This window comes from Anabas testudineus, chromosome 6 (assembly GCF_900324465.2).
Source record: "Anabas testudineus chromosome 6, fAnaTes1.2, whole genome shotgun sequence".
NCBI lineage: Eukaryota > Metazoa > Chordata > Actinopteri > Anabantiformes > Anabantidae > Anabas > Anabas testudineus.
The window spans coordinates 13,508,838-13,521,357 of record NC_046615.1 but is presented as its reverse complement, the minus strand read 5'-3'; the positions used below and the strand labels follow the sequence as shown (position 1 = coordinate 13,521,357).

Below are 12,520 nucleotides of genomic sequence, written 5' to 3'. Positions count from 1 at the left end.
ATTTAAAATATCAAAAAAAACAAAAAAAAAACAAAAAAAAACAAACACAAAAAAACAAACAAACAAAGTAAGTAGGTAGTTATGGGCATAAAGTTGTATTTACATCATGTTTTTAACTGTTCAGTTTGATTTGAGTTGGAGTGACAGCATCTCCACAGCCTAGGCCCTAACCTGGATTCACATCACATTGAGTTGTTGAGCAAGTTTGATCTCAGTGGTCTGTCAGATTTTTAAATAAGATATATTACAGTATACTATCTCCAGAGAATGGCCGATGAGATGAGCATCCAGGAGAAAGAAGATAAGGAGAAGCACAAGAGGCAACAATGGAGATAAAAACACGCTACAGTAAAGATGGTGAAAATGATTCAAGATGTAAAGAAAAACAGAGGAAAAAAGACAGAAATGTAACAGGAGTTCTGACATGTTCGACGTGTCAAAATCAACTATAAAAAAGCTTAAGTGAGCTGCAGTTTTAAACAGTACACAAATATAAGCACACTGAAATGAACGGCCTAACTAAACGAAAACAAGTGCTAACTGGGAGACAGGAACATTTTAAAGGATACAAAAGCGAACAACTCGTACTTAAAACAAAGTAAAAGTAATAGTTATACTAATAGCCTACTTTTGATTTTTGACCTTCTGTCATTTGGAAGATCAAATGCTCAAGTTTTCTATGTAGAACAAGATGGAGTTTGTGGCAAAATGCTTTTGCTTAAGAATGAACTTTAAGTATACTTTTACTTCTCTTACAAGTGCCTAATCATGGGATTTGACTGAGTATGTACTCGACGTATTATACTTCTCCATCTTTGCTGTGATAAGGAAAGGTACAAGAAGTCATTCCTGCCAATGGCCTTCACCCCGTGCAATGACTATATCATAAAGGTAGATAGCTCTGCTCCAACAGTTTAACTATCAGTAGGGGGACAGACTTATTATATTCTATTATAAACAGTATGTTTCTCGGTATTACATTTATACCAAGCCATAAAATTAAATAACATACAGTATATATAAGTTTCCTGTTTTGTCAAGAATGAAATTAACCTCCCAGCCTGTAGAGGGCAACAAAATATATTTCTATCCAATGCATAACCTAGAACCTCTCTCCTGCCAGTAACAAAAATCTCCATAACTTCTTCACATTGTAATCGAGTCAGGTGGCGTCACGGATCCATTGGAAACCTGAAGAGGAAGCGTATGTGACACGTCATGACGCACGTCTTCGGTTGCAGTAGCACGTAAACTTATATTGTTGTCACTTGACCGACTGACACAGCAGTTAGCGAAGAGGAAAAACAGTGTCTAAAACCTCCAAAAGCATTCACAGTTTTGTCATATATCGGATTAAACCTTTTCCCGGACCTCTGTGTGGTTTTAAGGTAATTTCGCCTTCCAACAATAATGTATTTGATTTGAACGCAGCGATCCAACATTAGCAGGACAGTTACCTGTGACTGACGACGTGAAGTTTAAGGTTAGCTAGTTAAGTCAACAGCTAATGTTGGTGTTAAAAGATTATTTTATCACAGTGGTGGGCTGGTTAACTTTAAATTAAAATCCCTACATATTACCCAGTTGTTTGGAGGGTAGTGAAATCTGATTTTAGACGTTGCGCCTTCAGTTAAACTTTTAGCTTTATCTTTACAGAAGCTTCTTGTGAATCATTTACGTAACACAATCAAACGGATTCAAGTCCTGAAAAGCAGGACCTTTAATAATCTGAAGGCTTTAAGAGGACACAGTTAGGGTGTCAAAGCAGTTGTGTCTCAACTAGACAGAAGTGTCATACCTGTTGAAATATAAAAGGGACCTACATTCAGTAGATACGTCTTTATAATCTGTGTTACTGTATTTGTTCATTCAGGTCTTAATAAATATGGAGGCCGGTGATGGAGAGAAGACAGGTGAATCACAGCCAGCTCCTCAAACACAGCAGCTGTGTCGTTTCTTCTCTCAAGGCAGACACTGCAATTTTGGGAAGAAATGTAAATTTCTACACGTAAGAGATGGCGTCAGTGCTCATGAGAAGGATATGATCAAGACGCCCAGTCAGTCAGATGTCACACATCCAAACTCAGAGGACCCTGGAGAGAATACGGGCCAGAGGCCTCCTGCCAGCAATAACCCCAGGGCTGCCCTAGCAGGTGGCCGCCGTCCCTGTCGTTACTTTATCGCAGGCCACTGCACCATGGAGGACAGATGTCGCTTCTGGCATCCACCGCCGTTCCCCTCGGTGGATGACCTGCCTGTTCCAGGCAATCATACAAGACCAGCTCAGAGGATGCCACCAGTACCCCGCCCCGGCATTCTCCATGAGGTCAAGCTGTGTGAACTGACAGAGGATGTCACCAAGGAGCTACGAGACACTGAGATCAAGCAGCTGAAAAAACGCTTTCCCAAAGACCAGCTGATTATTCAGGAACAAAGTGATGGCAAAGTTACTTATTACAGGATGGCTGTAGAGGCCACTGATCCAGACTGGGTGAACATTTTTTATTTGACCTTCTTTTCTTTCCTATTGTTTCTATAATACAGTACAGCTGACTTTTATTTTTTTAACTTAACACGGAAGGTAACTGTATTCCTATGATCATAGGAGACAAAAACAGAAGCCTTGTTGATTTAATATAGTATCTATAAATATACTGAATCTCTTTGTTCTGACTTCTAGCCATTTGATCTGAAAGAAATTGAAATCATGGTGAGCTTCCCCGAAAATTACCCACAAGAGGTATATATACATTTATATATATTAATGATTAATGTAAGTTATTAATGTAAACAAAACCTCCTCAAGACATTGATTTTTTTGTGATATTTTTCTTCAGGTTTTCACACTGGATATACCATTGGACCAGGATTTGCCACCAGTAATGTCAAAGTAAAATCATTTTCTGTGTACTTTGATATATATTGTTTTGAGTGATTGGCTGGTGGCTCTCATTTCTATAATATCTGCCCATGCAGACACGTGCAGCAGGCATCTTTGGAGTGGCTTCAGGCAAAGCATGCAACCAATCAGCTTATGGGAAAGGTAGAGCTGCTCTTCAGGCCTTTTCTTCGTTGGCTAGATCGCAGTTTGGAGAGACTTTTTACTGAAGGAGCCAGGCAGGTGAGGCTGCAGCCTGCTTCAACAGCAGATAATTGTGCAAAAATCAGGAAATCTGACAGTAAAATTGCAGTCGGTGCATCTCTAGCACTACATGTTGTTGCTTAATGCTAATTATAACATTTTCTTGCAGTTGAAAAAAGACATTGATTTAGAAAAGGCTGGACTGCAGTTTATACCATACCAAGAGCTTCAGGCAACAGTGTGTGAAAAATCACAGAATGATGATTCATCCGACACTGCTCCTGGTGAAGACGAGGATGCCGAAAGAAAAATAGACAAGACAGAAGCTGAGGGATCAGTGGAGGGAGGAATGTTAGTGCAGCAGGAGGATCCAGGTTATGTTGAAGGCCAGCAGGAAGAAGCAAGTCATCTGGTAGAGAACATTAAGATCAGTGATCCCCGCAGAGGCACAGAGGTGAAGCTCATGGGACTGAGACTGGGGGAGAACACAGCCACTGTTGCCGCCCAGCAGATTACGGTTTGTCTTCAGTGTAACAGGTAAGGAACAAGAGCAAAAATGTAGGTTTCAATATTATCTAGTCCTCTGTTATAAATACAAAGTGCTCTTTGCAGGTGTAAGGTAACTGCAGACCTGACACTTACTGGAAGGGCACCCTGCACAGCTCAGTGTGAAAAGTGCAGTGCAAGCATCAATGCTGCATTCAGGCCCTGCATGCTCCACCATTACAGTGATGTCTTGGGATACCTGGACCTCCACAACGCTTCACCTACTGATCTGGTGCTTCAGGACTGTGTACTCATTGTAGGCTGCCTGAACTGCTCCCAAGAGGGTCCTGTGCAGGTAGGGGCAGATTAATAAAATCAACATAGAGAAAGGCGATCAGAAAAGCACAGTGATGAGCTCTGGTGTTCTCTAAAATAGCTGGTTTGTCTTTATTTTTCACCAGGACCTCCCCTATGGACAAACAAAGGAGTTTAATTGTGAACACTGCCACAACAAACTTAGTATTTTGGCTGAGAGCACAAAGTTCCAGTACATTCAGCCCCGTGTCATCAAAAGAGGTCAGAGTTTCTTTACATTTGTCCTCAGATGGATTAGAAAAAGTTCCATTTGCAGATAGTTTATTGATGCATGTTTATCAAGTTAAGGGGAGAATTTATCATAAGGAATCCATTTTGCCTTAATGTTAGCACAGCTAGAAATGTCATGGAAAACATGGACATTTCTAAGTGATCCCAAACTTCTGAAGTGAAGTGTATAGCTTTACAAAATGTTAATGTATCTAAATGGACTAGGAAAGTCATTGTTTTACTATCTCCCCCTTTGTGCAGATTCAGGTGCTGCTACGTATAAGGCATTCAGAGACCCTGCTGTGCAAAAAGGAAAGCCGCTGCCTGAAAAAGGAACATGCAAACACTTTAAACAGAGCCACCGCTGGCTAAGGTACCAACCTCAGTGCATCCTATCTTATTTCACATGCATGTACCCTATGAAGGTGGTCAAAGTTTTGTACTAATGTTGTTAGGTTTCCATGCTGTGGCCGGGCTTATCCCTGTGATGCCTGCCATGATGAGGACCAGGACCACCCCATGGAACTCGCCACAAGAATGCTTTGTGGCTACTGTGCCAAGGAACAGGTGAACTATAGACATTACATTACAGATGTAGCATATGGACTATTCAGGATACTTTGAAAGAATTCATCAAGAAGACAGAAGAGAGACTGGGTATAAGTAGGAAAGAAAAGTAGAGGTGTATTGTTAGATTGTCAGTGGCAAGAGAAAGTATTTCAGTGATCTGTTTTTCTATAGTAATTGGTCATAAAATGTGATCTGATCTTCTGAAGCTTTGTGTCTTTATTAAACACAACATGTATTTATTTTTTAGCATAAATCTTATCATATTGTTGCAGCCGTACGGAAATGGAAAGCCTTGCATCAGCTGTGGAAGCATGATGACACGTGGCACACGCAGCAGCCACTGGGAGGGAGGACTGGGATGCAGAAACAAATCCAAAATGAGCAGGTAGATCTACCTAAAGACACATTTTCTAACTTTATTGTTAATGTAGAAAAATGTTGGTAGAATATTTAATTTAATCAAAGATGATACTTCTTTCAGTGATTAAAGGTTAAGAGTATGTTTTCTCCCCTTTCTCATTAGGAATGATCGACAAAAATACAGCAACATGAATAAAACCGTCTCAAGGAAAGCAGTCAGTGAAAAGAAGTAGTCAATTTGATTTGTGAAGAGACCTGATAAACCATAATTTCAATGAAATTGTCCAGTTAATTTCTCCAATAAATCATTTCTTAAGGTTCAGTGTGATTTGTTCCTCATTTAATGTGTATTTGACTAAGCCTGAAATACTCAGGTACTTGCAGACATAACATAAATGCAACAGCAACAATATTTAAATATATTTATTTGTCACATAAAAAAAAAAAATCCATCCTATACAATTTCAGTGAAGACTCTTATTTAAATACTGCACAAACATGTTGGAAATCTGTCCCGTGTTCTCGGTTGGGTGCATCTTGGTGTAGCTGATGAACTGACGGCGTAGCTTGCGCAGCTCTGCCATGTTGACGCTCCTGGTGAGCTCAATGTTTCACATCACGTTAAGGACATTTGAATTCAAGTCTGTTCTCACATTTCCTACAGTTCAGCCTAACATTGAAGATATGATAATTAACTGAACAAAGTATTTGAATGTCACATTATCGCACCTTAAACTTTGAGGTCGCTCGGTGCACAACCCGAGGCACTTTTATGTCAGTTTCTGCTTCGACCAACGGGTTCAAAGGAAAAAAAAATCAAAGTGTTGGCTTCTAAGAAGGTGTGACACACTGCTGCTGCCAATAAAAACCCACCAACCTAAATAATTCAGTTTCTCTCCACTCAACAAATCTTGCAGTATGTTAATACAGCAAAGACCTTTGAAAGGATTGGCTGCTGTGACTTTCATTTATATCCTTTGATGGACATGCATTCATCAGCATTCCTCTTCTAACAATTCATTTCATACAGAGTAGTTTGCCTCCCACTGGTGAGGGAATATGACTTACCCTAGGAGGTAGATAATGACAAGTAAATGACGTAATACAAATTCATTTAGCTGGCAAATCACTGCTGCAAAAACCAGGAGTAACTATTTCAGAGAACTTCCATAACCCTACAACCCTGTTTAATATGATCGAGCATCTTACTGCTGCCCCTAAACGTGCCGGTAAGTATAATTTCCCCCATTTCCGCTTCGTCCTTCTCACAGATCAAAATGATTCATCCATTCTGTCTCTTCTGTGAACTCATGTATGTGTTCCTTTATATAGCATTTTATTTTTTCTTCTTCTTCTTTTTGCTTTATATAGTTCTATTGTTAAACATTCATATTTGAGCATGTGTTAAGAATAAGTTGTTATCACAAAATATCCGTTTAATGTGAATCGACCCTTTTAAACAGAGTTTTAAATGACAATGTGAACATGTAAGTAACATATTAAAATAAAAGGATATTTTTTCTGTGGCTGCTGGAACTGAAATGAGATCCCCAGGAACACTTGTCTTCTGTGCGTTAAAAATTGCCTGAAATTTATGAATTATGAATAAAATTAAAAACATACACACACATACTATAAAAACAGGTTACTGACAAAGACAGTCAGGTGCTTTGGTCTGCTGGGAGTTCAAGATCAACAACAGGGGATCTGAACACTGAAAGATGTACTAACAAGTAAAATTAGTATAGTAAGTATCTTCTATTGTAACTATTCATTCACCTTATGCCACATTAATGTTATTTAGATGGTTGGTTGAAACTCCTGTGTTTGAAAGACTGTAAACATAACCGGCAGCAGCAAAATCAGTACAACAGCAGGATAAAATCTGACCGACTGATGATCAGATATTCCACCACAACTGAGGAAAACATACCATCAACACATCTTGTGTGATCTTGTCCAACTCGTACAAGAAGTTTACAGACGACAATGGTTGCTGGAGTGAAACACAAAGACAGTTACAACCAGGTGGTGAAAAAGGTACCGACATCTCAGAGAGCAGATGTCTACAGTACATATACTGAAAAATAAAACAATGTGTATGTTTCTTACACTCTGAGTAGCCTGGTTGGGTGGAGGTGCTTTTCTTTTGAGAAGTGCATCAGAAATGGCTTCAAACGGGAGCACATCGTCTTTCAGGATGGTGAAGAGGGGACTGTCCCATCGGTTTCTCGAGTCGGGAGCTTCAAATCTCAGAATCAATGCATCAAAGCTAGGCAAAATAAAATGGACAGGAGGCAAATTACAGTCTTATCAAACACTAAAACACCCCTACAGGGATGTGTTGAGGCTTCTCACTCACATGTCCTGGGTGTACTGCTCAGCAGCATCTCTGCTGGTATTCCATGTTGAGCTCTGTTCATCTGAGGTCAAACAGTACACCTTCACCAAAACAAAGAATAAAGATAGATAGATAGATAAACTTTATTGTCATTGCAACATCGTACAACGAGATTAAGGTGCCAACCAGTCTGTGCCATATATATATAGAATGAAAGGAATAAAAAAACAAACAAAAAACAGAATAAATAATCAGAGACAGTCAAAAGACAAAATAAGACACAAACAACCCTTCAAGTAATCAAAGAGGTCACATCACATTGTGCTCCAGACCAGCTCTCACTCCCACAAGTGAGCATACTGTCACTATGGTCCGTTCTTTATGGTGTTTAATGTAGTTATTGCTACTGGATAAAAGCTTTTCTTAAATCTGTCAGTCCTAGTTTTGATGGACCTGAACCTTCTCCCTGATGGCAACAGTTCAAAGAGAGAGTGTCCAGGGTGTGTAGTATCCCTGAGAATTGTTTGGGCTTTTTTGAGGCAGCGGGAACTGTGAAGTTCTTCTAGAGGGAGGAGAGGGGAACCGGTGATCCTCTGTGCTGTTTTGATCACTCTCTGGAGAGCTTTCCTCTGAGCCACTGTACATCTGCTGAACCACACAGACACACAGTATGTAAGGATGCTCTCAATAGAGCATCGATAAAAGGACACCATCAGTCTCTGGGAGATGTTGTTCTTCCTAAGTACCCTTAGGAAGTGCAGTCTCTGCTGGGCCTTTCTTATCAGCTCAGAGGTGTGTACTCCCCAGGTTAAATCCTCCTCTATGTGGACCCCCAAGAAACGGAAGTCTGACACCCTCTTAACACAGTCCCCACCAATGTACAGTGGAGGGACCTCAGTTTTTGTCCTCCGGAAGTCAATGACAACCTCTTTTGTCTTCGAGGTGTTAAGGAGCAGATTGTTCCCCCTGCACCACAATGTCAGCTGTTCCACCTCGTCTCTGTAGGCAGACTCATCTCCCCCTGAGATGAGTCCCACCACTGTGGTATCATCTGCGAACTTGACGATAGCGTTGCTGTGGTGAGCCGGTGTACAGTCATAAGTGTAAAGAGTGTAGAGCAGGGGGCTCAGCACACAGCCCTGTGGGGAGCCAGTGCTGAGACTAAGGACCTTGGAGGTGTGTGGGCCCACTCTCACCCTCTGACTGCGATCAGAGAGGAAGCTCTTGATCCAAGAGCAGGTGGAGTGTGGGAGACCTAGGTCCAACAGTTTGTTAACTAGTTTGTGGGGAAGAATTGTGTTAAATGCAGAGCTATAATCCACAAAGAGCATCCGCACATAGCTCCCCTGCTGCTCCAGGTGGGACAGTGCCGTGTGGAGGGCAGTGGCTACGGCATCCTCTGTGGATCTGTTCGCCCTGTACGCAAACTGGTGTGGGTCGAAGGAAGGTGGGAGTAGTGAAGTGATGTGACCCCTTACCAGTTTTTCGAAGCACTTCATCGCCACTGGGGTGAGTGCAACTGGCCGGTAGTCATTGAGGCTGGTGATGTGCGTTTTCTTAGGCAGGGGGACTATGGTGGAGGACTTCAGGCACGGTGGGACAGTAGACCGGGCCAGGGACAGATTGAAAATCCTGGTGAACACTCCAGCCAGCTGGTCCGCACAGTCCTTCAGTACTCGTCCAGAGACACCATCCGGACCAGCAGCCTTCCTCGAGTTGACGGACCTCAGTACTCCCCTCACCTCGTGCTCCTTCACTGTGAGGCTGAGGCTACTGTGGGCTGCAGGATGTGGTTGTGTGGGTGCGTCTGGTTGCTCTATCTCGAAGCGAGTGAAGAAAAGGTTCAGCTCCTCCGCCAACGAGGAGTCGCCTTCGGCGGCACAGAGGGTCGTCCTGTAGTTGGTCAGATGCTGGACTCCCTGCCACACCTCCCTGGTGTTGTTGCTGTCCAGGCAGCCTTCAATTTTCCTCTTGTAATCCAGTTTAGCCTTCCTGATGCCTCTCTTCAGGTTGGCTCGTGTCGAGCTGTAGAGAGCCCTGTCGCCAGACCTGAAGGCAGTGTTCCTCTCCCTCAGAAGCTGCTGGACCTCCCGGTTCATCCAGGGCTTCCTGTTAGGGTACACCCTGATGTGCTTGTCCACTGTAACAGTGTCTATGCAGTTCTTAATGTAACATAGCACACTATCTGTGAACACTTCCAGGTCTGGATCTTCAAAGATGTCCCAGTTGGTCCTCTCAAAACAGTCCTGCAGCTGCTGAGTGGCATCATCAGGCCATGTTTTTACAATTTTTGAAATTGTAAGAGCAGTTTTCCTAAGGGGGGCGTATGCAGGGATTAGAAGCAGAGACACATGGTCAGACTGGCCCAGGTGAGGTAGTGGTCTGGCCCTATAGCCTAGCTTAATGTTTGTGTAGACCTTGTCCAGAGTGTTTGCTTCTCTGGTGGTACACTTAACATGCTGGTGCAGATTAGGAAGCACTGGCTTTAGGTCCGTGTGGTTAAAATCCCCTGCTATGATGTGCACAGCGTCGGGATACCTGCTCTGCTGCCTGCTAATGCTGCCGTGTAGAAGTCCGATAGCCGAGTTAGCATTAGCATCCGGTGGAATGTAAACAGCCGTGACCATGACGACAGTAAACTCTCTCGGGAGGTAGATAGGCCTGCATCTAACTGTCACAAACTCCAGGTCCGGAGAGCAGTGACTCTCTACAGTCTCGGTATTTGTGCACCAGTTATTGTTGACATAAACACAGAGCCCCCCTCCTCTGCTCTTACCGGAGTCCTTTGTCCTGTCGTGGCGCTGAGCGGTGTAGCCTGCTAGCTGGGTAGCAGAGTCTGGGATGAGAGGATGAAGCCAGGTCTCTGTGATCAACAAAATGCAACTGTCCTTTAGGAAATTGTTATTAATCCGTAGTCTCAGTTCATCCATTTTGTTGACTAGTGATCTGGCATTCGTCAGAAAGAGGCTGGGAAGCGGTGGTCTTTGTGGTCGCCTCCTTAGCCTAGCTAGCGCTCCGGCTCTGCAACCTCTCTTTTGTTTCCTGTCCCTACGCTTTCGCCTCCTCGCCGTGGGGATCGTGAACCACCTGAGGCCGGGATTCCTTGCGATGTCCTCCGGGATATTTTGTGAACGGAGAAACTCGGTTGTAACACTCCGGTCGCAACAAACTCCTATTTTAAGGAGATCTTGATGGCAGTAGATGTTTCTTGCATAGCAAGGTGTAATGGACAAAAATATTACAAACATAAACAAAAACACGAAAAAGCACTGACTGGAGGAGCACCAAGCCGCTGCAACACTGTGCGCCGCCATCTTGCCAGAAGAAACCTTAGACTTAGAAAAAAAACCTTTGATTCATGTAAATACTTTCTTTTTTAGATATTAAAGTGTAAGTTGTGATCAAGTAGTCATTTGTCTAGTGCGCTTGCTTACCAGGCAGTGTGGTGTCTGTGTATGTTTGATGAGACAGAACAGCTCATAGCGGTAGCCTGCAAGTTTAAAACACGCCATCAACAAATCACAAGGTTTTACTGAAGAGCCTGTGCAGTATACTGCAACTTACCTTTAATATAGTTTAATGAGTCCAAAATCACAATGTCGTCCTTGTTTACTTTCCTAAATGCCAAATACAAGTTAGAACAGCAGAGTCAGTAGAACATGAGCGATGAAAGAGGAAACGGATGAAAACCCACCTCTCTACTTCAGCCTTCAGAGCTGCTCTCACATCTTTTTCCTTCTGGGAATCTAAAAAATTTCCAAAAAGTTACTGCCCCTGTGATCTGTTTTCTAAGTCTAAGGTTTCTTTGTAGAAATCCAGAAAGCCGTGCTCTTAGTTTTAGAAGACAGTGCCACTGCTTGTTCACTGATCAGCTGTCCTCTGTTATTCACCCTGCTGTACAGACTTCATCATGAGACTGTGAACTAAATGCTGAACAGCTGTTTCAGTGATTACATGACACCAATATGCTTTTACTGACATGTAATAGACAAGAAACCTACAGTTACGTTTCCAAAGAGAATCTCAACTATAATAAGTCTAATAAAGAGTATTGATTATAGTGCAGTGATGCAAACACTTGTACGCCAAACTCCATTCACAATACCACCAATTTAGTGCTGCCAATCCATCGATGACCAAACATCTTCCGACAGTAAAACCTCTGTTAATGTCTTCTCCATGTAACTTTAACATCAGTTCGAGTATTGCACTTTATAAAATATATAGACGATTTGATGGAAAGCACCACTGACTATGCATAAAACTCAACAGCTCCACGTAAACACACGAAATTAGCTTCACTTGCCTGCGTAAACACAGTTTTTCTGCACGTCCAGGGCTCCATCTCCCACAATATGAACCTTTCGCTCAGTGTTAAGTTCAAAGTACGTTTTTAATTCTTCTGCCCGTCGTGTTTTACCACTACAGGGGTAACCACACATCACTATTAGAGGCATAGCTACTGGCTGTTATCAGAAAACTAGATTAAAATGTGATGAAATGTGATGAAGCCTGTTGCCACTTTAACCCGGATATGATCAATACAACTATTTTTAAGTCGACCAGCAGGGGGCGACACAAACAAGGGAGAGTACTTATCAACAGATATTAAAAAATATTGTTAGAAATAAAACACACACTTCTTTTCTCTTTTAATAGAACACAGCAATATTAGTTTATTCACAGACAGGAATAACGCAGTGCAAATGATTACATTACATTATTAATATTACACCCTCATATCCACCATATCACAAAAGAAAAAAAAAAACATATTTATGTTACAGCATATTTTCACAGTTGTTAAAAAGATTCTTCTTCATCAGTAGGATTTCATATTTATGGAGTAATGGTCGGTTGAAGTGTTCCTCAAACAGGATCCGCTCCTCCTCTAAATAGATGAAAAAAATCAGATCAGTTGTAAAGAGGTGATAAATTAACAAAGGCAACAATACTACTACTAATAATAATAATTTAAACTAACATGTCCAGTGCTTGTTTCCGTTTTGGTTGTTGTGCAGTTTTCAACATCTGAACGAGCAGCTCCTGCAGGTTTTCCACAGGACGAGCAGCTCTGACTTCAGTGGGAACATTTA

The 12,520-nt window shown here is 42.0% G+C and overlaps 2 protein-coding genes across 2 annotated transcripts; one reads left to right on the top strand and one right to left on the bottom strand.

Annotated features, from left to right (window-relative positions):
* The first annotated feature begins 1,246 nt into the window (after positions 1-1,246).
* Positions 1,247-5,397, top strand: si:dkey-24l11.2 (ZnF_C3H1 and zf-CHY domain-containing protein). Its single transcript, XM_026365901.1, has 12 exons — positions 1,247-1,388; positions 1,874-2,491; positions 2,681-2,740; positions 2,838-2,890; positions 2,977-3,121; positions 3,252-3,619; positions 3,695-3,923; positions 4,030-4,144; positions 4,415-4,526; positions 4,609-4,720; positions 4,996-5,108; positions 5,247-5,397. The coding sequence occupies exons 2-12, from the start codon at positions 1,886-1,888 to the stop codon at positions 5,314-5,316; spliced, it is 1,983 nt and encodes a 660-aa protein (XP_026221686.1). The 5' UTR covers positions 1,247-1,388; positions 1,874-1,885; the 3' UTR covers positions 5,317-5,397.
* A 94-nt stretch (positions 5,398-5,491) lies between these two features.
* On the bottom strand, positions 5,492-11,950 carry kti12 (KTI12 chromatin associated homolog). The gene is made up of 9 exons (XM_026365902.1): positions 11,731-11,950; positions 11,119-11,170; positions 10,989-11,041; positions 10,859-10,914; positions 7,446-7,525; positions 7,196-7,355; positions 7,017-7,079; positions 6,600-6,668; positions 5,492-5,691 (listed from the first exon to the last, which is right to left on the bottom strand). Exons 1-9 carry the CDS (start codon positions 11,879-11,881, stop codon positions 5,548-5,550), a joined length of 828 nt encoding a protein of 275 aa, XP_026221687.1. The 5' UTR covers positions 11,882-11,950; the 3' UTR covers positions 5,492-5,547.
* Between the last annotated feature and the right edge of the window lie 570 nt (positions 11,951-12,520).